The sequence below is a fragment of the Capricornis sumatraensis genome, chromosome 7, assembly GCF_032405125.1.
Source record: "Capricornis sumatraensis isolate serow.1 chromosome 7, serow.2, whole genome shotgun sequence".
Lineage (NCBI taxonomy): Eukaryota > Metazoa > Chordata > Mammalia > Artiodactyla > Bovidae > Capricornis > Capricornis sumatraensis.
The window spans coordinates 105466907-105494789 of NC_091075.1; the positions used below are offsets into that span (position 1 = coordinate 105466907).

Genomic DNA, 27883 nt, shown 5'->3' on the forward strand with positions numbered 1-27883 from the left:
GGTCAGCAGGGAGTGGTGGGGGAGGGTCACCCCACTGCCCCTGGGTGAGGGGGGCCGCGTGCAGACCAGGAGACAGGGGAAGCCACGGTCAGGCAGGAAGGGGTGAGGGCTGGCCAGAGCCATCGCAGGAGGGGACACCTCTGAGAACCGGGAGAACAAGGCTTGGTGGCCGGACACTTGAGGGTCAGGAGCCCTGGGGGCCAAGGTGAAGGCTGAGCGCCACCCAGAGGGTGTAGAACAGGGCCCAGGCGGCCAGGCGCTCCCGGATTGCTGGGGCCGGTGGCTGTTCTGTCATCACTTCTGAGGCCCGCCAGCTCCGGGGTCCTGGGGTGTGTGACGGGACGCAGAGGCCCTGGAATCCTGGCTGCAGGAGGTCTGCCCTGGAGGGAGCCATGATGCCAGTCCCCACACACTGGGTGCGTGGCCCGTTCCACTTTGTGGCTGGAAAGTCCTAGGAAATGACAGAGGTTGGTGGCAGGGCTGGGCTGAGTGACTGAGCCCTGCTTCTCGTTCTGGGGGCCCCTTCCAGCCCTTCACACCTGAGCCCCGAAAACGTGTCAGGACAGCCCTGACTTGGTTGACTTTACTTATCACTTCTTATAATTTTTTGAAACTTCCACTGACTATTTCACACTCGTGTTGAATAAGAAAAGAGTGTGGACAGTGTGCATGAGCACCTTATTAATTTGCTATAACTGGAGAACGAGATGTCCTCAGAATATTAATATTTTAGACCTTGCAGACTTTTTAAGTGTTAAAGGAATTATTATTTCCTCTATTTTTTGCGGGGTGGAGGGTGTGGCCAAAAAACTCTGCTCTCTAGAAAAATCTTTCCTCTCTTTTCATTTTCCTATCTGTTTGCCTCTTGCAGAATACCATCTGCCAGTTGTGTGGTGCGTTCTGCTGTTGTTTTGCCCTTCTGATGTCCTTGCTCTTTAATTTTTTTTTTATTGGAATGTAATTGCTTTACAATGTTGTATTAGTTTCTGCTGCACAGTGAAGCGAATTTGTTTCCCTTCTGCTCTGAGCTGGGCGGACAGACCTCTCAGCTTGCTAGCCTTGTGTGTAAATCATGAGATGGTAGGCTATGAGGGAGGGAAGGACAGGGGAGTTGCCTGTGGGGTGGTGTGTGCTGGCTTACGACTGATGTGAAAGGCAGCAGGGAAAGCGGCAGGGCTCAGCACTAAGAAGCTAAGTTATCTTAAGTCATTAAACAAAGTGGGCCCTGAGCTTTTTCCCCCCTCGTTCCCAATGTATTGCTTTCCAGTGGCTGCCATAAAGAATTCCCACAAATAGAGTGGCTTAAAACAACAGAAGTTTACTTTCTTACATGTTTGGGAGGTCAGAAGTCCAAGGTCAAGGTCACCCTAATCTTAGATGCTCTCATCTTGGGATCTTCAACTTGATTACATCTACAGAGACCCTTTTTCTAAACCAGGGCAGGTTTCTGGCTGCCAGGAATAGGATGTGAATATATCTTTTGGGGGCCACCGTTCAGCCCACTCTAGACCTCATCAGCCAGAAGCTGACCCATGTTGCTTGGGACCTGCTGCCCAACCAAACACCCATAGAGTCACGCTTAAACTCCTTCCAAGGCCAGTGTCACCAGTGCACAGCGAAGTCATAGAGGCCGTCAGGGGGCCCACCTCTTGGTGTAATGCTCTGTGTCATCGTCATGAAAGTCTGAATAGCTTTTGAACCCAGACCCTTGCATTTCCATTTCGCACTGGGCTGCACATTCTAAAGCTGGTCTTGGCCCGGTCTGTGATCTGCAGGTCCCAGGAGGCCTGACACATTTGCAGCCCTTGTCTCCTCCACTGATGACTTGAGTGATATTTGTTATAGGTTCCAATACCCTGGTTCCTCTTTCTTTTTAGCACCAGTCACAATCCCGGGTTATTTATGTGTTCATTTCCCTGGTTGTCTCCCTGGCTAGAAACTTGTGTGATGGCCAGGACCCCGTCTAGTCCTGCGTTGCCCCCCAGGGCTAGTGTGATTTCTGGAATGTACCTTCTTGGCTCCGCTCTCCTTCCCAGCGTGGCACCGAGCAGTCACATCTCCTGGCCAAGACTCTTGGGCTCCTCTGTGAGGACTGGGCTGTGCCGGGCTCTGCGGGCCGCTGTGAGCTCTAAATGAAAAGCCGTGGCACAGAGTGGGCACCAGGCTCGTCTCAGGTGGAAGCATGACCCACAGTTGCTCCTGGGGGTCAAGGCCTTTGCAGAAGTCATTGCCTGTGGGCTGATCATAGTGACACTGTGTGGCACTCTAAGCCTTGGGCTGGACTGGCCTTGGGTGTGTTCTTGACACAAGGCCAAGTTTGACTGGGCCCAGAACCATGGGTACCTTCCCCTCTTGAGTCCCATTCAACATCACACTCAACATTTATTGAGGCCCCGGCCTGGCAGATGTTGAAGGTGGGTGTCGAGAGCAGTAGACTTGGCCTTAGCTTACTGGAGTCTATTTGTCCTGGAAATACTGAGCTCAGACTTTGGGCTGAGCAGAGGGTGAAGCAGACAAAGCTCTAAGTCAGGTCCTGTCCTTGAGCGGCTGATTGTCATGTAGGGCTGACAAATGAGCAAAGACATAGGGCAGCCCTCAGCCTGTAGTTTGGGGGCGCTCAGAGGAGGCACCTGACCAACATGGAGGGCATCTGGGGAAGCTTCCTGGAGGAGGCATAATGGGAGTTGGCCGTGAAAAGGGGTGGGGAATTGGCTTTCTCTGTCAGAGAACTGCATCACCACGGCCTGCTGGGGAGTGTATCCAGCCTGGAGTGTGAGGTGGCCACGGGAGAGGTGGTGGGGTTGGGGGTGTGGCGTGACTCAGACCCTGAAAGGCTTACACCCCTTCAGGGGTCAGGGTTTTCTTCAGAGGCGGCCTGAGTCTTAGATGGCTTCTAAGCAGGAGAATCTCTGTGACTTTCCCTTTTGCGGCCTCAGTTTTCTCATCTGTAAAATGTGGGATGTGTGCTGAGCTTCTAATGAGATGACACACTTTTCCAAGGGGTGCTACGGTTGGGGTAAGAAACTGGGTCATCCCCAGGCATGGCCTCCTATCTCTGCCCTTTGCTGCTTCTGCTCTCGGGGTCATGAAAGCCCGACCCAGGGGGCCTTGGGTCCAGCCAGTCCAGGGTCTGATAAAAAGGTGGTGTCTGGGACTGGCCCCGGAGACTTAACAGCCACTGTTCTCACAACCCCCAGACGCTCCTGGGTTTCCATTCCTGTTCCCATTGCTGTCCATGGCCGGATTGCCATACCAGGGTCTCACAGAGTGGTGGTCCAGTCTGGCTACCTGTGTCCAGCCTGCTGTGCTGCCTCAGGCAAGTGCTTTGCTTCCCTGGGCCCAGAGCCTCATCTGAAACCTCCCTTTTCCCAAGCATCTTCAGTGAGCATGGGAGGGGCTGCTGGGAAGGAAAGGGGCCTTCCCATTTGTCAGGCCACTGGCAGGCCGTGACAGTGTGATACCAGGTGGGCTGTGCCTTGATACCATGGCTTCTAGCAGTGCCCAGATCCAGCACAGATCACCTTGGCCTTCATGGAGACAACTGGAGGCTGGCATTGCTCTTCCTAATAGATCTAGCTTTGTTTTGTTTAGTGAGTATTTCACTTTGCCAGGCACCTTGCCAGCACTTCAAATTCTGGTCCCTATGAAGTGAGTGCTATGGGTCCCATTAAACAGATATGAAAACCGAGTCTTTGAGAAGTTCAGGGATTTGCCCAGGACCAGTGACTCAGATGGTAAAGAATCCACCTGCCAATGCAGGAGACCCAGGTTAGATCTCTGGGTCAAAAAGATCCTCTGGAGAAGGGAATGGCAACCCACTCCAGTATTCTTGCCTGGAGAATCCCCATGGACAGAGGAGCCAGGTCACAAAGAGTCAGACACGACTGAGTGACTAACACTTTCACTTTCATGAAGTCAGTCACGTGGGTCCCATTAAACAAATGTGAAAACCAAGTCTTCTTAGAGAAGTTCAGTGATTCAGTCCCAGGTCTGCCTCATTCTAAACGATGGGCCTTTGCCCTTTTCTGGGGTGACAAGGGCATCCTGCAGAATGGTCAGCTGTGTCCTGGGGGTGTGGCCTTTGACCTTTCCTCTCGGGGAAGCATCTTTTCCTTCCGGGCAGCTGTGAGAGAGTCAGGTGGAGTCAGGTGGAGCTGGAACTGCGTCCCATTGCACCTGGAGGGCAGCTGGCAGCAGCAGCTTCTTTCTCCTGTCCTTCCCAGCTAGAGCCAGCTAGTTTCCTGAAACTTGCTCACTCACCTTCCTTTGGGGCTTCCCTCATAACGGAGTTGGTAAAGAATCCACCTGCAATGCAGGAGACCCAGGTTAGATTCCTGGGTCAGGAAGATCCGCTGCAGAAGGGTTAGGCCACCCACTCCAGTCTTCTTGGGTGTCCCTGGTGGTTCAGCTGGTAAAGAATCTGCCTGTGATGCGGGAGACTTGAGTTTGATCCCTGGGTTGGGAAGATCCCCTGGAGCAGGGAAAGGCTACCCCCTCCAGTATTCCGGCCTGGAGAATTCTATGGACTGTACAGTCCATGGGGTCGCAAAGAGTCAGACACGACTGAGCTTCGCTTCACCTCTCTTTCACTTTCACTTCACCTTCCTTAAAGAAAAACGGCATCATTTTTTCTGTAAAACAGTAATAGAAAATTCAATTTACTCGGAAGAGTATAAAGAGAAAAAGTAGCTGCTGGTGCATTGTCACTAGGCTGTCCCTGCCGACACCTGGGAGGTGCACCTACCTCCTCCTCACCCCCGTGTCACCAGAACGCAGGGCCTGCCGCAGGCAGCTGCTCAACACATAGCTGTGATCAAATGCAAAAGATGAACAAATACAGTTCAGAAAATTGCAATCGCAAATCATATTTGTCCTTTGACGCTGCCTTTTTCACTCTTTACGACGCTGGCCTTTCTCCCTGTGGGGTTTGCTCTCACCGCCTGGATGAAATTTACCTGACCCGTCTGTTGTGGCTGAGCGTTTCGTCGCTGGGAAGAACATCCGTGTGTTCATCCAGAGACCGAATCTCTGCTTAGCTAAAGTGCATTCCTAGAAGGGGCGTTGTGGGGCCACAGGATGGAACAGAGGAAGCAACCTCCCCTTTCCCGGGTATCTGGAAGATGCTTCCTACTCCGCGGGCTGTAGGGGAAGCACACGGCAGAGGCCGATTTCTGAGAAGCGCTGCGGGTGCAAGAGCAGGCAGGTCAGAGGAGAGAGGAATGAGTTATTGTTTGTGCTCTGCTAAGTCCGATTGGAGCAAATGGAGTTCATCCTTCTCCGAAGACAGAATGTACCGTTCTGGAATCGATCCGGGGTCGGGGGGGAGGTTGATTACCCCAAATAAAACTCCATGGCACGCTGAGAGACAGTTCTGTCTCCTGTTCAAGTGTAACTGGCCTCCATTACTGCCTTCCCAGATTCCTAGCTGGATGGACATCCCGGGCCCCCAGGGCTAGCAGGTCATGCTGGACTGGAGTTCATGGCCATTGCATGTCCCTAGCCCACCAGACCCACTGGCATTGACAAGACCCCTCCCCCCCAATCCCCCTCCCACACTTCCCCTGGCCCCCTCCGAACTCCCACCCCACCAAGCAGCCCTGCCCAGGCCATGGACCCCATGTTGCTGAATCTGATGGCCACTTTTAGTCTTCCCCTTCACTTCTCAGGAGCTGCCCCTGTCAGATCCTTCCTTCTTCTAGAAACACTTTCTTCCCTTAGCTTTCCTGGTTCTCCGTTTTTCTCCTTCAATCTGCAGACTTCTCGTTTACTGCTTTCCTTGCTGATTTTGTATCTCCTCCCTGACCTCCCAAGGTTGGTCTTCCACCACTCTGGAATGCTCTCTTGTTTCCCTCTCTCCATTTTCTCCCAAGACTTCCCTGGTGGCTCAGACGATAAAGCGTCTGCCTACAATGTGGGAGACCCGGGTTTGATCCCTGGATCAGGAAGATCCCCTGGAGAAGGAAATGGCAACCCACTCCAGTACTCTTGCCTGGAAAATCCCATGGACAGAGGGGCCTAGTAGGCTACAGTCCATGGGGTTGCAAAGAGTCAGACACGACTGAGTGACTAAACTTTCTTTTCCACTTACTAGCTGTGTGGCCTTAGGTAGCTTACTTAGCTTCTCTGCGACTCACTTGTCCCATCTCTATGGTGGGTCTGATAACTACCTACCTCTCCAGGTCCTACAAGGATGATACACTTCCCTTCTCTCATCACAGGATTCGGCACGTAGTAGGTGCCTTCTGTGGTCACTCATTCATTCTCTCATTCACTCAGCAAGTGTTGATGGGGTGCCTCTTGCGTGCTGGGCTCTACTCAGTGCAGAGAACATCGAGAGGACTAAACAGATGTAGGCCCTGCTTACTTGAAGCTCATATCCCGGCGTAGGGGAAACAGACAGGAAGTAAGTGAATGTCCATTTGTCACATGGAAAGCAGTAGCAAGGCAGAGCAAGGGGCAGGGGCCCCAGAGTCAAGCTCACAGCGCAGTGCAGCCTGGGGTTGGCTGGGCACAGCGCTGGGAGCTGGGAGCCTGTACTGTCTTGCCCCAGTCTGGCTTGGGCACCTCCACTGGGCCCAGAGCTGGCTGTTCTAGGCAACCAGTGCTGGGCTAGTCCTAGGAATGCGGAGGGAACCGCTCACCATAAAGGTTAGACTCCATAAAGGAGTCTGAAAGCCCAGTTTTCAGAGTGCGGTCCTTATCCTGGCTCCGGCTTTGTGCTCTCGGAGCACACTGTGATACCAGGTGGGCTGTACCTTGATACCATGGGACCCCCTGGGGTCCTGCCTTAGGAAATGGCATCTGGTGACTGAGGCTCAGTGACATTTGCAGACCAAGGCTTACAGTTGCTTAGGTGGCATAGTCTCATCTTGACAAGGCCAGGACTGGACCAGATAGAGCTACTCAGTGAGGAGTGGTCACAAGGAACCTCCACCTGGGAGCATGGGAGACATGCAAATCAGCTTTCTGGGGGGTGATCCCAGGACCATAATAAGCTTCCAGGTGATTCTGATGCAGCCCTAGCTGGAGAAGTGCTCGGTCAGTTTTGAATGGCAGGGCATCCTTGGGTTAGCTGTGCAAGCTCTGGGAGGGAGGCCTCGGTGAATGCTGGCTGCACTCCTGTTAGAGTGCCCCAGGCGAGAGGCACACTACCTCCCTTCCCCGCCCCCACCGCTTCTGCTGACCTGGCCTCCTTCTTTTCCCAGGATCCCAAGTGATGGTGGTTTACACGGAGGAGGAGCTGAGCCCTGCGAGACTGGTTAGCACAGCGGAGCTGGGAGCGGTGCCTGCTGGCTGGTGGGAGTGAACGCAAGATCTCAGCATCTCAACTTGAGAGGAAGCATGTCTAAGAAAGGCCGGAGCAAGGGCGAGAAGCCCGAGATGGAGATGGACCCGGTGCAGATGGCAAATGAGGAGCTGCGGGCCAAACTGACCAGCATTCAGATTGAGTTCCAGCAGGAAAAGAGCAAGGTGGGAGGGGCGCGGGTCTCCCGGCTCAGGTGAGGGGTGGGCTGTGAATTCCTGGTGGGCTGTGAATTCCTGGAAGGTGTGTCCCAGGGCTGGGGTGAGAGTGGGCACTTCCACTCTCCAAGCCTCAACTTGCCCCTCAATAAAATTGGTATAACATCGGTACAGAGGCCACGTGGGTGCAAATCCTGTCCCATCCCCCACCTTTGGGCTCTGATCTCAGGCCAGTTACTTCACTCTCCATACCATAACTCCCCTCGCCTGCAGGATGGGATCATAATAAGGCCACCTGATGGGCCAACAGTCAGGAGTAAGGGTGTAAATACAGATACATGAAGGGCTCAGTATGGAGCCTGGCTCTGTGATGGGACCCTTTGCTCTGGTAAGGCAGGTATGAGCTTTGGAGCCAGTCAGTACAATACCCAGTTGAGTGCCAGTCAAAGGGCAGGCATGATGGGCAGCTAGTGACAGTGGGAGGAGCCCAGGCTGTCTAATCTTGCAGACCTGGCTTTAGACCTCACCTAGGCTCCTGACTGACTTCACAACCTTAGACAAGTGGCCTGAAGTCTCTGAACCTCCATTTTCTCATCTATAACATGGTATCATAGTGACCGCCCGATTTAAGGTTGTCTTGGGCTTTCATAGTAGCTGTCAGTAAAGAGTTTGCCTGCAGTGCAAGAGACCCAGGTTCAGTTCCTGGGTCGGGAAGATCCCCTGGAGGAGGGCATGGCAGTCTACTCCAGTATTCTTGCCTGGAGAATCCCATGAATAGAAGAGCCTGGCGGACCACAGTCCGTGGGGTTGCAAGAGTCAGACACAACTTAGCGATTAAACTACTACCAAGATCTGTAAAGAAAGCTGAGTCCCGAAGAATCGATGCTTTTGAACTGTGGTGCCGGAGAAGACTCTTGAGAGTCCCTTGGACTGCAAGAAGATCCAACCAGTCCATCCTAAAGGAGATCAGTCCTGACTGTTCATTGGAAGGACTGATGCTGAAGCTGAAACTCCAATACTCTGGCCACCTGATAGGAAGAAATGACTCATTGAAAAAGACCCTGATGCTGGGAAAGATTGAAGGCGGGAGGAAAAGGGGACAACAGAGGATGAGATGGTTTGATGGCATCACCGACTTGATGGACATGAGTTTGAGTAAGCTCATGGACATGAGTTGGTGATGGACAGGGAAGCCTGGCATGCTGCAGTCCCTGAGGTTGCAAAGAGTCGGACACAACTGAGTGACTGAACTGACCTGAACTGAAAGATCTCAGGTGATGGAAACAAAGAAAGCCCACCTTGCACAGCCACGGTCCTTTATGCTGGTGTGGTTCTGACCCGGGTGGTTTGAGGGCAAAAGCAGGCAAGGTGGGAGGTGCTCTGCCAGCCCAGAGAGGAGCCACCACTTGTGTGAGAAGAGAAAGAGGATGGGATTTGGGCTTGTTCCTGGGGAACCCATCTGAGGACCTTGTCTGGCTGGGGACACGGAGGTTGTACTCTCAGCCCCGCAGGCCCCCTCCTGCCCTGCCCCCAGACCTGAGGGCAGGGAGGGCCTGCCCCAGGAATAGCTGCAGGTGTCTGGTTGAGAGCTGGGACTCTGGCAGCAGCTGGAGTGCTGAGCAGGGTCCAGCTTCTGGGTGGGGAGGGGGCTGAGGCTTGGTCCTTGGCTCTGAGCCCAGCTCAAGATGGCTGCGTGGAGAACAGAGGCAGAGTCCTTGAGCTGGGGCGATGAAGACTGGGCTTCTGGAGCTTGGGGACACGTATGCCCCTTCCCGTGCCCCGACTCTCATGAGTTCCAGAGACAGTGCAGCCGCAGTCTTTCAGCACAGCTGCTGGCGGTGCAGCCTGTCCACGCCCTGCCCAACCCAGGAAGGATTCACCTGCCAGGATCCCCCGGGGTTATCTGCTGCCCAGCTGGGCCTGAGCAGCTGACTAGGAAGGGGCAACAGCAGCTGTGTCTGTGGGACCATTGTCATTTGACCAGGTCTCCATCCCACCTCCACCACCTAATCCACCTTGAGGTCTTGGGGCAAGCTGGGTAGCTGCCTTATGCCTCAGTTTCCCCATCTGTTAAATGGGGATATCTGATGTGTCTGCCTCTCTGGTTTGTTTAAGGAATGACTAAGAGTCACATCCAGGGCCCCGGGCACTGCCTGTCACGTTGTAGTTACTCAGGGGTTGGCAGACATTTCTTACGTGTCTGCTATGCAGGCCACACCAGGTACCGTGGAGAGCCTCCTGACCCTCGCAGTGACCTGTGAGGTTAGATGAGGCTCTCCCCACTTTGTTGTCCTTTAGTTGCTAAATCGTGTCTGATTTTTTGTGACCCGTGGACTGTAGCCTGTCAGGCTTCTCTGGCCACGGGATTTCCCAGGCAAGAATACTGGAGTGGGTTGCCATTCCCTTCTCCAAGGGATCTTTCTGATTAAGGGATCAAACCCACATCTCCTGAATTGGCAAGCAGGTTCTTTACTGCTCAGCCACCTGGGAAGCCCCCTTCTCCCCCACTCTAAAGGTGAGCAGACTGAGGGTCAGGGAGGAGAGGTGGCTGGGTTTCTGTAAACAAAATACCACAGACTCGGAGGCTTTGACCACAGAGATTTATTTCCTCATAGTTCTGGAGGTTGGGAGTCTGAAATCAGGGTTCAGGCAGAGTTGGTTTCCTTCTGGGGCCTCTCTCCTCGGCTTGTAGATGGCCATCTTCTTCCTGCATCTTCAGATGGTCTTCTCCGCCTGGGTCTGTGTTCTAATCTCTTCTTTTAAGGGCACCAGTTATATTGGATCAGGACCTCACCCTCATGACCTCATTTAACTTGGTGACCTCTTTTAAGACTGTCTTCAAATACAGTCACATTCTGAGGTTCTGGCGGGGGGGTAGGGGGTTGGTTAGAACAACCACATGGGAATTTGGTGGACACGATTCAGCCCATCACAGCAGGATAGTCCAGTCATAGGTGTTGGCACAAGGTTGGAAGCCTGGCCTACGAGAACCCCAGGCTGGGCCTCCCTGTCCCCAGCACCTCCTGCCACCACATGCCCTGGCTGCTGTGTTCTCAATCAAGCCACCTCGTGGCCCTTCCAAGGGTGTGTGGAGAGGGTTTCTGTTCTTGGAGAATTCAGCAATGTGTTTACCGGCTGGTATGACACCTGTGAAAGTCGCTCAGTTGTGTCCAACTCTTTGTGATCACATGGACTATACAGTCCATGGAATTCTCCAGGCCAGAATACTGGAGTAGGTAGCCTTTCCCTTCTCCAGGGGATCTTCCAGACCCAGGAATCAAACTGGGGTCTCCTGCATTGCAGGTGTATTCTTTACCAACTGAGCTATCATGATAAACATACATATAAACCTTACAATTGCATATAACTGTTACTTCTATATGATCTTGTGATAGCCAGTTTTGATGTTGCATTTACAGTGTTGTTACTTCAGCAGAGGAACCCATAGAATCAAGGATTGTTGGGAACACACCTGTTGGTTCTTCAAGCCCCCCTGGGCCTGTGCCCCAGGGCTGGGCTGGGCATTTGGAGATGACTCAGAAATGACCCCATTCACAGACAGGCTGGGTGCTAAGATGCTCAGGAAGCTAGGTGGATGACAGTACTTGGCTTGTGGCACCAAAGATTTTAGGAAACCATGCAGTGGTCAGAGGGGCCTGAAAAAGCTTTGCTTTCTCTCTCCAGAGGTGGTGTGGAGCCAGCTCTGAAGGATTTTGCCAGCTGGTGAGAAAGGGAGCAGGATTCATACCATCCCAAGTATCCAGCATCACCTGGGGGCTTCCTCAGTGTCACCTGGGGTGCCAGGCCACTGGAGGCAGAGTTCCTGGCTTGTTGAAGCCCACAGTCTGGGGTGGGTAGGGGCAGAGAGGGCAATGGTCAGCACATGGGCTCAGGAAGGGCCATGGAGCTTCTAGCTGCTGCCCACCACTCAACAGCTGGTGATTCTTGCAGTGAGCAGCCCATCCTGGTCTTGATCTACCCCGGGTCAGGGACTAATCTAGCTACAGAAGCAAGTCAGGCCCCATCCTGCCCTTCAGGGGCTGGCCCAGTGGGTATGCTGGGAGGGTTGGAACTGGGGTGTGGTCTGTGTGGTGATGGAGGGAATCACACTCCAGGGACCCAGAGGAGGCCCTGACCCAATCGAGGAAGGCTTCCAGACCCTCCTGGGGAATGGAGGGAAGGCACCAGGCAGAGGGGCCAGCAAGCCTAGGAGCCGGGAGCCCCTGGGGAGTGGATGCTGTCACTGATTATTTACAAACTGCCAGGCCCATCATCCTTTCATTCTTGGTTATTGAGCTTCCACCACGTGCCATGCTCTGTCCCAGAAACTGCGCTGCCCTGGAGACCCTCTCCCTGAGCTGGTGTCTAGTGGGGGAGGTGGGGAGCAAAGGCCAGGAGATTAACATGTGATATTTGTGCCATAGTGAAAAGTGTCAAGAAAGTAAGGCTGGAGAAGCAAGTGGAGAGTAGTGGGGTTGGAGCAGGGGCGGCTCTTCTGGGAGGTGGTCGGCAACAAAGGGGCGCTGCAGGTGGGGGAGGGCAGGCCCTGCAGAGACCTGGCCGGGAGCCCTCCAGGCAGAGGGGACAGCTCAGGAAAAGGCCTGCAGGCGGGAAGGTGTCTGTGTGTCCGAGGTGCAGTGGGCAGGGAGGTGGCCTGAGCTGGGCGGTCACGGAGGAGGACCAGAGAGCCATAAACCAGGGTCAGTCCTGCGGGCCGGGGAGGACTCAGGCCTGTGTGTTGCATGCCACAGAGCTCTCGAGGGTTTCTGTTTGTGTTCTTTTGCATTTTTTGTATGTATCTATTCAATCCTTTATATCACTACGAACTCTGATTTTATACTTTGGGTTGTCATCCAATATTATTAGGTTGGCCAAAATGTTCGTTTGGTTAATGAATACATCGTTCAATGAAGTTCTTGGTGAAAATGAAAAATGTATTTTATTTTCACTTAAAACCGAGTGGACTTTTTAGTCAACCTGATACCTTATTTTGCTCAAACCGTTCCAGCTTTGGCCACTGGATCTCTTCTAGCTGGCTCCTGTGTCCCTTTGACACACCCCTGCCACTGTGGCCTTTGTTAATTTCGTCTCAGGCACACCCCTACTTTCTGGTCCTGTAAGGTCCTCCTGGTTCATTTTGGATGTTCCCTGCCCCATTCCTAGAGCCACTCACCAAGGCCCTCTGGTCGCTTTTATTGGAAAATGGTGTGAGAAACCGAGATCTGGGCACTGGGGTTGCTCACCACTGCTGGCATGCCATTACTTCTGGGCTTAGCTAGAAGAGCAAGGAAGTGTATGCATATATACTAACTGTGTATGTATACATATCTAAGCTATTTCTTAATGTAACCTCTAAATGTATATTAAGTTAAAGGTGAGTTCTTACTGACGTCCCCAGCCTAATCCACTACCACTTGGATCCTCTGGCCTCCTCCCCTTGCTTATGGTGTCCTCTCTCCAGCAGAGAGAGCCTGACTCCACCACCCACTTAGTTACTCAACACTCTGCGTACACAGTGGTTTCAGAACAATTAACCTGCACCCTAAGAATTCAGGAGGCAGTGGAGGGAAATCGTTGGAGTTCTGAGGCCTGTGCTGGCCACCAGGGGGCGACGCAGGGGCGCGTGCACAGGGGCAGACGCAGGGCGACTGGTGAGGTGACTGCCCTGGTCTCTTACAGGGCTGCAGCTGCCAGCTTGAGCCAGCGTGGTCGCAGGGATGGGTTGAGGAGCAGGGGAGACAGCCAAGCGGAGGCTGACTTCACTGTGCCCACCGGAGGGTGGGGTAGGCAGCGTTCTTCCCACCAGCCCCACCTGCCTCGATGCATGCCCTTTCTCAGTCATTTTGTTCTTGTTGCATTTAGAGCCCAGGTGCTGGGACAAGGCTGGTAAGGTCCCCTCTCTCCTGCTGCCCCTCTCGACTTGGTGGGGTGGCTTAGAGGCGTCTGGCGAGTGAGATGACATGTGACTTCTGTCAACCTGCTCAGCTGGATGGAGTAAGGAGGGGGTGCTCTGTGCACAACTGGGGTGGCCCCCGCCTCACTGTGCTACACCTGGGTCCTTGCCTGGGCTCGACCTTGGGCTTTTCTAGGTAGAGCTGATAGGACCAGCAGGGTCTTCTCCACTGGCGCATCCACCGTGAGCATCCCTGGCCCCTCTGTTACTGTTAGTGTCAGCTGGTCCCCTCTGTCTCTCCCAGGGACAGGCCCAGCCTCCCCAGCCCTCAGACTGCCCTGCACACACCTCTGTTCACACTGTCCACATCCCTCCTTCTTTTATTTATGGGGGATCAAACTTCCCTTCATCTGCTCATCCACTTTCCTCTTCCCAAGAGTCTTCACGGGGCAGCTGTTAATGGACTTGTTTCACAGGGAAGGTTCTGGGAGGTTTTATAGTCAGGGTTCTTCAGACAGAAAAAGAACCAATAGAAGAGAGATGGAGGGGGATTTTTTTTTTTTTTTCAAGAAGGTGACTCACCTGGTCATGGAGGCTGACAAATCTGAAATCTGCAGAGCAGGCAGGCTGGAAATTTCAGGGACCATGAATCTCACACTAATGAGGCAGGGTATTTCAGTCTTTTCTGTTAAGGCCATCAACTAATTTAAGGTCTTAAGTGAGGTCCACTCACATTATAGAGGATCATTTGCTTTACTCTGGGGCTGCTGATTTAAATATTAGTCATTAAAAATACCTTCACAGCAGCATCTAGACTCATGTTTGGCTGAATGACCTGGTAGCACAGCCCTGCCCAGTGGACACATTAACCATCTCGAGGTTAGGTAATTTGCCAAGGGAAATGCGTTCATCAGCACAGATTCAGAATCCAACAAGATCCCATCCTCTTGATTTCAGATCACTGTCAGTGTTAACCCAGAAAGTCAGGACAGAGTTGCTCCCTTGGAAGGAGCGTGCTGCAAGTACTTAGTCCCTCCCTGGGAAATCATGTTCAGTATTTAAAGTTCTGGCATCCCGGCCCTTAGTCCCTTAGGAAGAGGCCCATTCTAACTCTCAGGCAAAATGGGCCTTCTGACTGGGTTCATGTTTAATTTCTGTGACTATGTTTGATGTAAGGAGACCTTGTGTCTTTGCCTGGTGGGTTTGATTTGCTTTTTCCCTGCTGTTTTAAGTAAAGATTTGCCCACCCTACGTAACACTGTAAAACTCCTCACCTAAAATTAATTTCAGCATGTTGGTGTGCTATAAACAGTGTGGTCCAGGGGAAATTATGCCACTTTCCATGGAAACAGCCTGTCCATGAGAGACACATTTGTTTCGGTTCTTTGGAGATGGGTGTCATTTAGAAAGCAAATGGATTCTTGTGTAATGTATGTAATTGTGTGATATTTGAAATGGAAAGATCGAATAAAGCCTTTTGGGGTATTTGAAGAAAACACTCCCTTGGCACATCTTACAAATAAAGTTTTGTTTGCTGAATAGATGAATACGTTCTGGTGGGGCTGGCAGCCTGGCATCTGCAGAATCCCACTTTCTCTGGGGCCAGGGACCCGGGGGGTAAAGCCTTGCCTGGCCGCTTGGCAGCCACTCACCCCAGGCAGGTCACTGGGATATCTCTTGGTTGCATACATGCTCAGTCATATCCAACTCTTTGTCACCCTACGGACTATAGCTCGCCTGGCTCCTCTGTCCATGGGATTTCCCCAGGCAAGAATGCTGGAGTGGGTTGCCATTTCCTCCTACAGGGGATTTTCTCATCCAGGGATCGAACCCCTGCCTCCCACATCTCCTGGATCCGCAGGAAGATTCTTTACCACTGAGCCACCTGGGAAGTCCAAACCTTGGCTGCCTCAGGCAAAACAGTTGCCCCCTTCCTGGGGTGGTGAGGGGTTCATGTTGCTGCCGCGCTGGAGCCCCCCCGTCCTGGCAGGGGAGTGAGGGCACCTCCGTTTCCCCCACCTCCACCCCTTTCTACCTTCACCTGCTCCGTCTCTAACTCCAGAGCTCAGGGCAGGAGCACTGGAGATGTATTTCTGGTCTACACTTTGATGAGACAGATGATTACTGCAGGGCATATTTTGTGACTGATAAATTGTCCTTCCTCGGAAAAACTCCAAATCGGAGGGGATGTCAGAGTCTGACACTCCTCCAACACCTTCAGATGGTTTTCCACGGCTGGGGAAATCTCAGTAAAACAGTAGGGAAGAGTCTGGGTGGGGCTAATGGAGGTGGCGGCAGGGGGAACTGGAGGGTGGGGGCCCAGGAGGGTCTCAGGGGCCTGTCATACGAAAAGGGACTTGGGGAGGTGCCAGCGAGCCTGGCCGGCGCCCCCCGTCCTGGCCCTGACCCTGACCAAGTCTCCCCGCTCTGGCCGCAGGTGGGTAAGCTGCGCGAGCGGCTGCAGGAGGCCAAGCTGGAGCGTGAGCAGGAGCAGCGACGGCACACGGCTTACATCTCGGAGCTCAGGGCCAAGCTGCACGAGGAGAAGACCAAGGAGCTGCAGGCACTGCGCGAGGTGCTCATCCGCCAACATGAGCAGGAGGCGGCGCGCACGGCCAAGATCAAGGAGGGCGAGCTGCAGCGGCTGCAGGCCACGCTGAACGTGCTGCGCGATGGCGCGGCTGACAAGGTCAAGACGGCGCTGCTGGCCGACGCGCGCGAAGAGGCGCGCAGGGCCTTCGACGGCGAGCGCCTGCGGCTGCAGCAAGAGATCCTGGAGCTCAAGGCGGCGCGCAAGCAGGCGGAGGAGGCGCTGAGCAACTGCATGCAGGCCGACAAGACCAAGGCGGCCGACCTGCGCGCCGCCTACCAGGCGCACCAGGACGAGGTGCACCGCATCAAGCGCGAGTGCGAGCGCGACATCCGCCGGCTGGTACGTGTGCTGCCCCGCCCCGCCTTGCGTGTGCGCCGGTCCTGCAGTACACGCACCCACGCACTCCCCACGCATGCGCGCCCTGTCTCGCTTGTACACAGGCACCTTTTCTGTTCTATATACAGGCACCCTGTCCTCCCTGCCCACAGACAACCCCTCCTTCTGTGCACACGCGCCTCATTCTTCCCTGACTCATGCGTGAGGCCTCTCTGCAAGCACGTGCCTCATTTTCCCCTCTTGGAGCAGTGAACGGGGACCACTGTGCTCCCGGCCTGGCTCTAGGCCCTAGGGTTCCAGCAAAGTCCCTCCCATCCTGGGTGCGGGATGGAGGCTTCCGGCAGGGCTGTCCTGTCGGTGGGAGACGCCGTAAGAAATTGAAGGACTGGAGGTGGAAGGACCATCCCTAGACTGGTCACCAGCCAATGACAGAGCATCAGTTCACATCTTAACAATCCAGTACCTGGACTGGCAGAAGAGTCGCACTGATTTTAAATTTCTAATGTATAGAAAATCTAAGCACATACCAGGACTGAGGTCTTAGAGGTGTTCCGCAGCCCCTTTCCCCGTGTATGGGGGCGGTGTTGTCACTTAATAGGAAGAGAAGGCTTTGGAGAAGGTCTCTTCTGCGTGTGAATCCAGACTCCTCCTGTCAGCTGTGACCCCAGTCAGGTTGCATACGGTTGCTAAATCTCTGGTGCCTCATCTACAGAAGGAGGAATGATCACGTATCTGTTCCAGCGTGCTGAGAATTAAGTTAACTAAGTCTTTATCAACAGCCTATAGTTTCTGTAATAGGAGACATATAAAGTATGTTCCTCTGTCATAGGAAATGTATAAAAAAAAGTGAAAGTGTTAGTCGCTCAGTCGTGTCCAACTCTGCAACGCCATGGAGCCTGCCAGGCTCCTCTGTCCATGGGATTATCCAGGCAAGAATACTGGAGTAGATTGCCATGCCCTCCTCCAGGGGATCTTCCCGACCCAGGGGTCGAACCCAGGTCTCCCACATTGCAGGCAGATTCTTTACTGGCTGAGCCACCAGAGAAGCCCCAGGAAATGTATATTTAAGGGAAATAGAATGGGGAGAAAACAAGTATTTGCCCAAGAGATGGACTGAGCTTAATTTAAAATGTACCAAGGACTTGGTGTCTCTGTCTGTGTGTGTATTAGTTGCTCAGTTGTGTCCAATTCTTTGCGACTCCACGGACCGTAGTCTTCCAGGCTCCTCTGCCCATGGGATTCTCTAGACGAGAATACTGGAGTGGGTTGCCATTCCCTTCTCCAGGGGATCTTCCCAACCCAGGGATTGAACCTGGGTCTCCCACACTGCAGGCAAATTCTTTACCATTTGAGCCATCAGAGAAGCCCCAAGACTTGGTATCTGTTTCCATTCCAGTGCCAAGTAGAACTATCCCCAGTTCAGGTTGTCTCAGTGTGTGGGGGCCACTTAGGAGAATAGAGTGAAAGGAATTAATGTCCATTTCTCCCGCTATCCCCCCACTTGATAAATGTCCCTCCTCAGACAGGCCTCTTGGCAAACTGTTCAAAAGGTGGCCTGCATTTTGTTTCTTTGTCAGCTGAATTGGATTAGAAATGCAGGAAGGCTTCCAGGCTTCCGCTTACACATTTAACATGCCTCTTAAGAAACAATTGAGGAGAAAAAGGCAGTTGTGGTCAGTGTGGGGCCATTGGACTCATTCCTTAGATCAGTTAGGATTAGGTCTGAGAACCCTGTTATACAGGGGCTTAAAATCTGGAATTTATTTCTCTGTTAATGTGTGAAGTCTGGAAAGGGCTTCACAGAGCAGTGCAGGCCACAGGGCCTCTCAGCTTTCCCCTCAGAAGGGGCTCTGCGAGGAGGCCCTGTTCTTCACGGCCCCTCCTGCCATGGAGTGCCAGCCATCACATCTTTATCCCGGGTTGGCAATAGGAGGACAGATGAAGGAGGGTGTAGTCGTCATCCGCCCTCAGGTGGTTGCTGGGAATTCTTGGCCTTCCTTGTTCATACTGTGTCACTGCAGCCTCTGCCACCACATGGCCTTTGCCTTTCCACATGGCTGGGTCTTGTCCTCTTTCTATAAGGACGCCAGTTAGTGGATCGAGTTGTGTTGTTAGTTGCTCAGTCGTGTCTGACCCTTTGGGACCCCCAAGAACTGTAGCTTGTTAGGCTCCCCTGTCCATGGGATTTCCCAGGCAAGAACACTGGAGTGGGTTGTCATTCCCTTCTCCAGGGGATCGTCCCAAACCCAGGGATCGAACCCAGGTCTACCCGCATTGCAGGCAGATTCTTTACCATCTGAGCCACCAGGGAAGGCCCACCCCAATCTGTTATGACTTCATCTCGGCTTAACATCTTAGTTACATCTGTAAAGATCCTATTTCTAACAGGTTCATATTCTGATTTGCCAGGTAGATGTGAAATTAGATGGGGACACCATTCATCCACAGGTACCAAGGAGGAGAAGAGAATGGGTCTGGGGGTAGCAGCTTGATTCCTCAGACTTTGCAATGAAGAAGCGCTAACGAAATTATCCCCCAGTCGATGGATTTGTTGGGAGCTGGCTAAACTGGGGTGTTTACTGAGACACGTGTGCTGTTGGATGTGCTTGCGGAGAAGTGGCTAGATTCTGTGCCTCTGGGGCAGAGAGACAGCATAGGGAGGACTCAAGAGAGGCTGGCTTGAATCTGATTCATGGATCTGCTGCTGCCTAGAGTGTGGGCACATTCACTGTTCTGGGCCTCAAGCTTATCTGTAAAATGGGATAATGTCTACATTGAGGGTCTTTTAAAAACTGAGAAAGAGCATGTCTCTTAAGTGCACATGTCTTCCTGAGCTCACAGTAGCATGTAAGAACTGATAGCCATCATCCAGAACTGTTGTTTGTTCCCCCTCAGTTAGAATCTTACGGCTGCAAGTGACAGAAACTCTACCTCAAACCAGTTTTCTTGACTAAAGTATCTGGACTAGCCTCTGGCACAGCCTCAGTGGGACTAATGATGTCACCCAGGACCTGAGTTTCTTAGGCTCTGTCCCATCTTTTATTGTTCTCAGGCTTTAGACTCTCACTGTGCTGGTGAGATGCCATCATTGTGTCAGACTCCACGTCCTCACAAGAAACAGCCCAGAGAAAGTGAGAGAAGCTCTTTCTTAACTCCTAAGAAGAAATAGGAGGGTCCTAGCAACACCCTCTTCAGGCTGTTGGCTCTGAGTGGATCATGTATCCATCCCTGAACCAATTACTATTAAGGGGCGGGGCCATGCAGGTGGTGTGAGCCAATCAGGGCCTGCCCTGGGAATTTGGAGTGGTGCAGCCCCGCCCCCTCTCATGGTGATAGTGAGAATGTCGCAGAAGGGGAAATGGATGCAGGGACCAATCCAGGAATGTCCCGCACACTCAGGTGATGGGGTTCAGGGAAGCTCAAGAAGGTCACTGTCAGAAGTTCACACTTCCTCACCATCCTCAGGGTAGGGGGAAAGATCACTAAGATCAGGCTGGGAGCCAGACCGGAGTCAACAAAGAAGAGTGCCTTCACAGCTGTGTGAGCTGGCAGGTCTCCTAACCTCTGGAACCTCAGGACTCTGGCTGGGGAAATGTGACAACCTAGAAAATGTTGGCTCCAGAATCTATTTCACATCGTCCATCCATTCCTGGATGCCATCTCCACTAGTGGAGGCTGTTTTCTAGGAACCTGTTCCGTGTGATTGGGTTTAAGCCCTTTGCTCACTTACTGGAATCAAGTAGGGAACCAATGCTCTTCTAAGCTGAGAATTTCCAGAGACATCTTGCTTGTGATGCTGTGCCCTCTTGTGGAAGGGACTAGTGTAATGTGGTGGTGGAAGGGAGTGCTTCCTGGCCCCAGAGCAAAGCCAGAAGTGTGCAGCCAGAATGCTGAGGGGGACAGACTGGAACCCTACCTGTTAACTCGGAACGGCTCGCATCACTGATTCCCCTGGCCTTATTTTTTCTCCAGCACTAAGCATGCTCTAGTCTACTCCAGTATTGACTTCTGCTTTCAGCTCCCCTCCCCTCTGGAATGAAAGCTCTGGAGGCAGGGACTCTGATCTGTTTTGCTCATCCGTGTTTCCCAGCATCCGTCAGTATTGTTGAATTCAGGAAAACAAGTTTAAGTGGTTAACTCCTTTCACATTGTTCTTACAGTTTCTGGGTTGAAATCGGCAGTGGCAACAACGTTTCCTGCATCACCAAGAGTTCTTCTACAGTGGGGGCGCTGTTCCCCACACCTTCAGATCAGGTTTAGTCAAAGCGGGGAGCTGCGGGAGATTGTCTTGGGGGACAGGGAGGGATGCAGAAGAAGGGGAGAAACCTTTTTTTTTTTTTTTTTTCCCAAAGAAAGGCCACTCAAAGAGCCTGTTAGAACTCTGGGACTTTGCTTGAAAACCTCACTCTGGGGTTTTAGGGGTACCATTTTCCTCCTTTATAAATCTCAGTTATATTTTATCAGTTTTTCACGGTCTGCTGTTTAAATAAGATAGCTAGGAGCTAAAGTAGATTAATGATGGCAGCCAACATTGATTGTGTGCTTTTAAGATGCCAGGTTCTGTGATATCCAGGTTCTGTGATAAATTCTTTCCGCGGTTGATCTGAATCTCCCCCTAGTTAAACAGGGTGTTCTCATTGTCCCCACTTCACAGAGGCTGAGGCTAAGAGAGGTGACCCAGCCTGCCCAGAGTTACACAGCTGGTGGGGGTGGGGATTTGAACTTACTTCTGTCTGCCCAGGACAGGGCTCTTAATCAGTATTCTCTGCTTGAGCAATCTGTGTCTCAATTCAAGGTGTCTGATTCAGAGGCAGGAGTTTCAACTTCTGATTCAGGTTACAATCAACTTCAATGTGCACCCTCTGAGAGTGTGCTTAATGAGAAGGGCATTTGTATTTGTTTTCTGGGGCTGCCTTAACAAATGGCCACAGACGCACTGAAGTTTATTACCTCACTGCTCTGGACACCAGAAGTCCAAAGTCAAGGTGTCAGTAGGGCCGTGCCCCACTGAAGGCTCTCGGGGAGGGCCCTTCCTTGCTCTTCCAGCTTCTGGGGCCTGCACCACTCCAATCTCTGCCTCCCTGTTACACGGCTCGCCTCTGTGTTTTCCCTCTTCCTATGCATCTTCTCTTTGTCCTGTGGGGATGCTTGTCATTGGATTTAGGACCCACCCAGTTTATCCAGGATGATCTCATCTTAAGGTCCTTAATTACACCTGTAAAGACCCTTTTCCTAAACAAGTTTCTATTCACAGGTATCTGAAGTCAGGATGTGAATATACCCTTTTAGGAACCATAATTCAGACCACTGCAGTGTTCTTCATATTTGCACACCAAAGGAGATAAAAATCTAGGAAGGACAGGAGCTACTACTTATTGAGACCTACTATGTGCCTGCAGCAGTTGTAATTAGAGTTGTTTACTTTATGCCTACCGTGTGTTAAGTACTTTCCATGTATTCATTTCACCCTCACAACATCCCCATGATTATCCCCATTTCACAGATGAGAAAACTGAGGCATAGGAAGAAATCAGGTCGCCAAACCAAGATAATAGAGCCAGTGAGTGGTGGCCTTAGGGCCAGGACCCAGCAATCCAGTGGCCTTGCTCCTAAGCAGCCTGCCTGTCTGCTGTCCCCTTCAGTCCTCACAGTTCCCCTTCTAAGTGGAGCTGCCTACATCCCCATTCTACAAGTGAGCCTGAAGCCTGGAGAGATCAAATGCCTTGCCAGAGGTCACACAGTTCACCAGTGGGGGTTTAGTCTCCAGTTCATACCTTCTTACTCCATGCCTAGTACTTTTCCCTCTGTGGCAAGCTGTTTGATAGCATGTGGCTTTAACCTTTGTGTTGGGTAATCAAGGCAATATCCACGTTATATCACACGGGCATGCACAGGTATGTGTTCAACAATACCATGTCATAAAGACTCTATCCAGAGCTTGTTGAAACCATTCTTACTAAAGCATTAGTATTCTTTTCAGAAGTTTTTTGTATACCTTGTCTCAGAATTTATTCCTAAATTCAGTGATGATAATCACTGTAGTTGAAACTGTTGTGATTTTTGTCAATGAATGAAACTCTAGTACTGGGAAATTTTCTCTTTTAACACCTGTATTAGTTTCCTAGGACTGCTGTTACAAAGTACCACAAACTGGGTGGCTTAAGCAACAGAAATGTATTCACTCACAGGTTTGGAGGCTAGAAGTCTGAAGTCAAGGTGTTGCAGGACTTTGTTCTCTGGAGGCTCTAGGGGAGGGTGCTTCCTGCTTCTTCCAGCTTCTGGTGGCTCCAGGTGTTCCGTGGCTGTGGCTGCATCACCCCAGTCTCTGCAGTCATCTTCTCCCTTGTTTGTGTCTCTTTCCTCTTATAAGGACCCCAGTCATTAGAGCCCACCTGACTCCACTGTGACCTCACCTTAGCTATATCTGCAGACTCTATTTCCAAATGAAGTCACATTCCAAGGTGGTAAGAAGGGCATGGATTTGGGGAGGGGGCACGCCAGCACAGCGCCCTTCCTGGGGCAGTTTCCCAGCTGTTGGCTTTTGGGTCCAGAAACAACTGAAGTGTATGGTATATGGCAGAAGCTTCCTCCTATAAGCTTTTTTTCTGCTTGGCTTCCTGTAGGGAATGAGGGATGAGGCTGGGTGAGCTGGGGCTCATGCCGAGGCTTGCACATGGGGAGACCGAGGCACTCTGGGGCCCCAAGAAGCAGCCAGTCGGTTCTCTGACTGTGGGACTCCTAGAGATGTCACAGCAGGGGGAGGAGGATGGAGCTCCAGCCACATACAGGGAGCTAGTGTCGTGCGTGAGGACTTGGCTGGTCGGGGAGAGGCTACAGATGGGAATAGGAAACTACTTGGAAACTACAGACTTCCATGGTGACCAGGGGAAGGTGAGTCTGTAAAGTAGATGGAGACAGTCCCATGGAGGGCAGGAGGGTGGGGGGAGTTGATGAAGAGGGAGTGGGTGAGAGTGTCAGATGGGGTGAGGAGAGAGGACAGAAAATTGTCTGGTGAGTTTGGGGGCCAGGAGAGGGTTGGAGACCTTAGCGAGAGCTGTTTGCAGCCCATTCCAGTATTCTTGCCTCGAGAATCCTGTGGACAGAGGAGCCTGGTGGGCTGCTGTCTGTGGGGTCGCACAGAGTCGGACACGACTGCAGCGACTTAGCATGCATGCGTGCATTGAAGAAGGAAATGGAAACCACTCTAGTGTTCTTGCCTGGAGTGTCCCAGGGACAGAGGAGCCTGGTGGGCTGCCGTCTGTGGGGTCGCACAGAGTCAGACACGACTGCAGCGACTTAGCAGCAGCAGCAGCAGGAGACACGGCCCGACGGGAGTGGGAGGCAGGAGGACAACCAACTCTGACCAAGCTGAGCTGCATGGGGCAGGGTAGGGAGTGGCTGGGTGACCCTGGACGGTCAGGATTTGACTTTATGTCATGAAGGTAAGGAAAGAAACATAGATCAGTTTCGGGGTAAGTGTCTGGTTGATGATATGGGTTGAACCCTCAGCTCTGTGCTTCTCTGTGCTGGGGCCGGTGATCGACAGGGGAGCAGGGCCTGGGCCGTGCCCTGTGGTGTCTCTCTGTCCCGTGTTGCGGAGTCCAGCCGCCCTGGATCCACGGAGCTGCTGAACCTTCCCCTGGGCCTGAAGCCAGCAAGGGAGAGCTCTCCTTGGTCACAAGCCCCTACAGTCAGCTGCTTGTTCTTTCTCTTTTCAGATGGATGAGATCAAGGGGAAAGATCGTGTGATTCTGGCCTTGGAGAAGGAGCTCGGCGTGCAGACTGGGCAGACCCAGAAGCTGCTGCTTCAGAAAGAGGCTTTGGATGAGCAGCTGGTTCAGGTCAGAGAGGCTGAGCGGTACCACGGTAGTCCAAAGAGAGAGCTCCCGCCCGGCATAGGGGACATGGCCGAGCTCATGGGCGTCCAGGTGAGGGGCTCATGACGCACCGGGGCCATCGAGCCGACCGCCTACCCATCACTCCTCCCACTGGTCATTCTTGGTGAACTCGCTTGCCTGCCTTCCCCCCATCCCTCCTCCTTCCTTCCCGTCCATCTGCATACCCTTCCTTCTCTCCCTTACCCATCCCGCTACACATACAGACATTCACTGCGGCCAGGCCCAGTGCTCGGCACAGGGAGTGCAGAGGTGAAGAACAGGCTGCTCTTGCCTCTGGTGGTCTTAGAGTTCAACTAAAAAGAAAGAAATGAAAGCGTGAATGCCGAGTATCCAGTAAGAGCGCAGAAAGGGACCCAGTGAGGACAATATGATTTAAAGGCAGAGCCCCCTGCCCAGGAGAGGGAGCTCAGCCAACAGACAGGGCACCTGGGGACAGCTGGTAGTTAAGAGGCACAGAGGAGGCCGAAGCTGCAGACATTCATTCATTCACTTGTTCATTCATTCACTAAATACTGAAGTCTGTCAGGCAGGCTGTGTGCAGACACCCACATGAGGTCCTGGCATCTCAGTGGTGAGCGAGGTGGGCACAGTCAGTGCCTGGCATATTGGTGATGTGCCTTCATCAGAGATGCTCGGAGAGCAGGGGCTGGGATGGAAGGTCCCCAGATCTTAGGGAGCCGCTGGAGGGTTTGCCGTCTCATCGCCTTGGAGCTGGTCTTTCCACATGTTGCTTGACCTGGGGGAGCCCCAGCACGGCTGACTGTCCCCCTGATGAGGAGCTCACCTTTGTCCTGAGAGTTTTCCGAGAAGGGTCCATGAAGTGCTCTGACTCAGTTAAGCTTTTTCAAAGTACATTCGTGTCTTGATTCTATTTTAGGATCAACATATGGATGAGCGAGACGTGCGGCGATTTCAGCTAAAAATTGCTGAACTGAATTCGGTGATACGGAAGCTGGAAGACAGAAATACCCTCTTGGCAGACGAGAGGAATGAACTGGTAATCAGCCCCCCACCCCCTCAGAGGCAGATGGAGCCTGCGGGGTTCGGGAGAGCAGTCCTGGGGCCACAAACCAGGCTCTAAACAAGAAGTTGATATCCAGGCCGTCTGGTTTTCTCTACTTTCCCCTAATTTCTTCCTGGTTAAAAATCGAACACACACTTGTTGAAGAGACCTGTTAGTATCCTTAGTTTCTGCAGGAATTTATCCTGAGCTGACAATCAGAAAAGTTCAGTGAGGGGTCCGTGGAGAGGGTGTTCATAGCAGTGATGTCTCTATACAGTAGCAACCAGATGAAACCAGACGAAACCAAACCCCACTTGTTCGATCCTCAAGTACTGATCAAAATAATCATGGAACATTTATGCAGTGAACTGTATGCAGTCATTAAGAATGGTGTTTTAGATCATATTTAACTGCCATGGAAATTTGTCCACAATAAATTAAATGATAAAAGCGGTTTACAGAACAAAAACACATTATCATCATCCTGGATATGGGAAGTTGTTTTAGGTGGTATGATTATGGACAGTTTTTATTTTTTGCTTATCTGTTTACTTTCTTTTGCATAAAAGTTCACATAGTTCTATTTTTAAAGGTAGTGGATATGAACTTCTGGTTAAAAAAAAAAAATCTCAAGGACCTTCCCTGGTGATCCAGAGGCTAAGACTCTGTGCTCCCAATACAGGGGGCCAGGGTTCAATCCCTGGTCAGGGACCTTGATCCCACATGCAGCAGCTAAGGCTGGGAACAGCCAAAACAAAACAAAACAAAACAAAATCTCAAGTAAAAATAGTAACTTCTCGAAAATGCAGGATAAACAGTTAAACTAATTTTTATGGAGTGGTAGTCTATATATAAACTTCTTGACAAATGCCTCATAGTATTTTTCTTTATTCTAAATTTTATTGTAAAAGTATCTGTATTTTTGAAATACATGGAGATAAAAAGTGTTAATAAGCGTCACTTCTTCATGGTTTTAACAGGATCAGAATAATTTCATTTCCTTCCAGTATTTTTAAAGGCATATTTTTATATAGCTTTCATCAGACAGTCCATCTCATATTATGTCTCCACCTATTGGGTAAATATTCATGAGCTTAAAAAAAAAATCCCTCATGAGAGGCAAAATAGTTTACTAAATGGATTAGAAAAAATACCTTGCTTGAAACAATTCAGACCTTCTGAAGCATTTAAAGAAAGAATTGATAAGCCTGCCAGAACTGGGATCTTTTTTTAAAACTTATTTTTAATTGGAGGATAATTGCTTTTCAATGTCGTGATGGTTTCTGCCGTATAACAGCGTGAATCAGCCATAAGTATACATATGTCCCCTCCTTCTTTTAACCTCCTTCCCACTCTCAGCATTCAGCCCTTCTAGGTTGTCACAAAGTGCCAGGTTGAGCTCCCTGTGTTACATAGCAACTTCCCGCTAGCTATCATTTTTCTCTTCTTTTAAATCTATTTACACGCAGTACTGAAGCGACTTAGCAGCAGCAGCAGCAGTGTATATGTGCCGGTGCTACCTTCTCAGCTCGTCCCGCCCTCTCCTTCTCCCGCTATTTCCACAAGTCTGTTTTCTATGTAACCGTCTCTATTTTTGCACGACAAATGGGTTCCTCAGTACCATCTTTCTAGAATCAATATATATTCATTAATATGCAATATTTATTGTCCTCTTTCCGACTGAACTTCACTCTGTATAACAAGCTCTAGGTTCAGCCACCTCACTAGAACTGACTCACACTCGTTCCTTTTTGTGACTGAGTAATATTCCATTTTACACATGTGTGCTACAGCTTCTTTATTCATTCATCCGTCAGAGGACATCTAGGTTGCTTGCATACTGTAAATAACAGTGCTGGGATCTTAAAATCATGAGATAGCTACTGTTAACAGTTTGAAGTGGTTCTGACATGCTTTTCATGTTTATGTGAATGTCTTGACACTTAGGAAGAGCCTTTGTTGTTATTTTATGGTTACACACAGGATAGTTTGCCTGTGTATTGTTGTTACGCAACTTGCTTTTCCCCTCGATGTATCCGTTACCCCATTTCCCAGCAATGCGGAAGATCTTCCTTTGTCTCTGTAACAACTGTGTGGAACTCCGTCTGTGTGGCCGAACCATGCTTTATTCAGCCACTCCTCTACTGGTAAAGATTTAGGCTATTTCGTGACTTCGCATTCACTTTTCACTTTCATGCATTGGAGAAGGAAATGGCAACCCACTCCAGTGTTCTTGCCTGGAGAATCCCAGGGACGGGGGAGCCTGGTGGGCTGCCGTCTATGCGTTGCACAGAGTCAGACACGACTGAAGCGACTTAGCAGCAGCAGCAGCAGCAGCAGCAGGTTTCTCTGCTACTGTACACAATGCCGCACAGAAGATACATTTTTGTTTTTACTCCCTTGAACCTTTATTTCTGCAGGATAGATTTCTAGCGGTACAATGTATAAGGCGAGGTACATTTTACATCTTAATGACTACCATCAGTGTTTCATCTTAACTTTCACATCCTGGTGACCCAAAGCAGAGGTCTGCAGTCAGTCCCTTGTGTTTGGTTCTTGGTTCTGGCACTTTCTGTGTGACCTTGAGCACATTGCCCCAGCTCTCTGTGGCCAGGTTCTTTGTGAAATGGGGATGGGAGGGAGCCCCTCCTGGGATCGAGGTGAGGGTTAATGGAGAGGGGATGCCTGGACACATGGTG

General features: G+C 51.4%; 1 protein-coding gene across 2 annotated transcripts in view; it reads left to right on the forward strand.

Moving 5' to 3' along the window:
• Nucleotides 1-7341: 7341 nt before the first annotated feature.
• The window catches only part of JAKMIP1 (janus kinase and microtubule interacting protein 1), a 73070-nt gene continuing 52528 nt past the window's right edge, over nucleotides 7342-27883 (forward strand). The window contains exons 1-4 of one of the 2 annotated variants that reach the window (XM_068975754.1): nucleotides 7342-7470; nucleotides 15792-16286; nucleotides 24002-24211; nucleotides 25059-25178. In XM_068975754.1, coding sequence (XP_068831855.1) covers nucleotides 7342-7470; nucleotides 15792-16286; nucleotides 24002-24211; nucleotides 25059-25178 — 954 coding nt within the window. The remainder of the gene's footprint in view (nucleotides 7471-15791; nucleotides 16287-24001; nucleotides 24212-25058; nucleotides 25179-27883) is intronic. The other variant, XM_068975755.1, reaches the window with a different exon arrangement.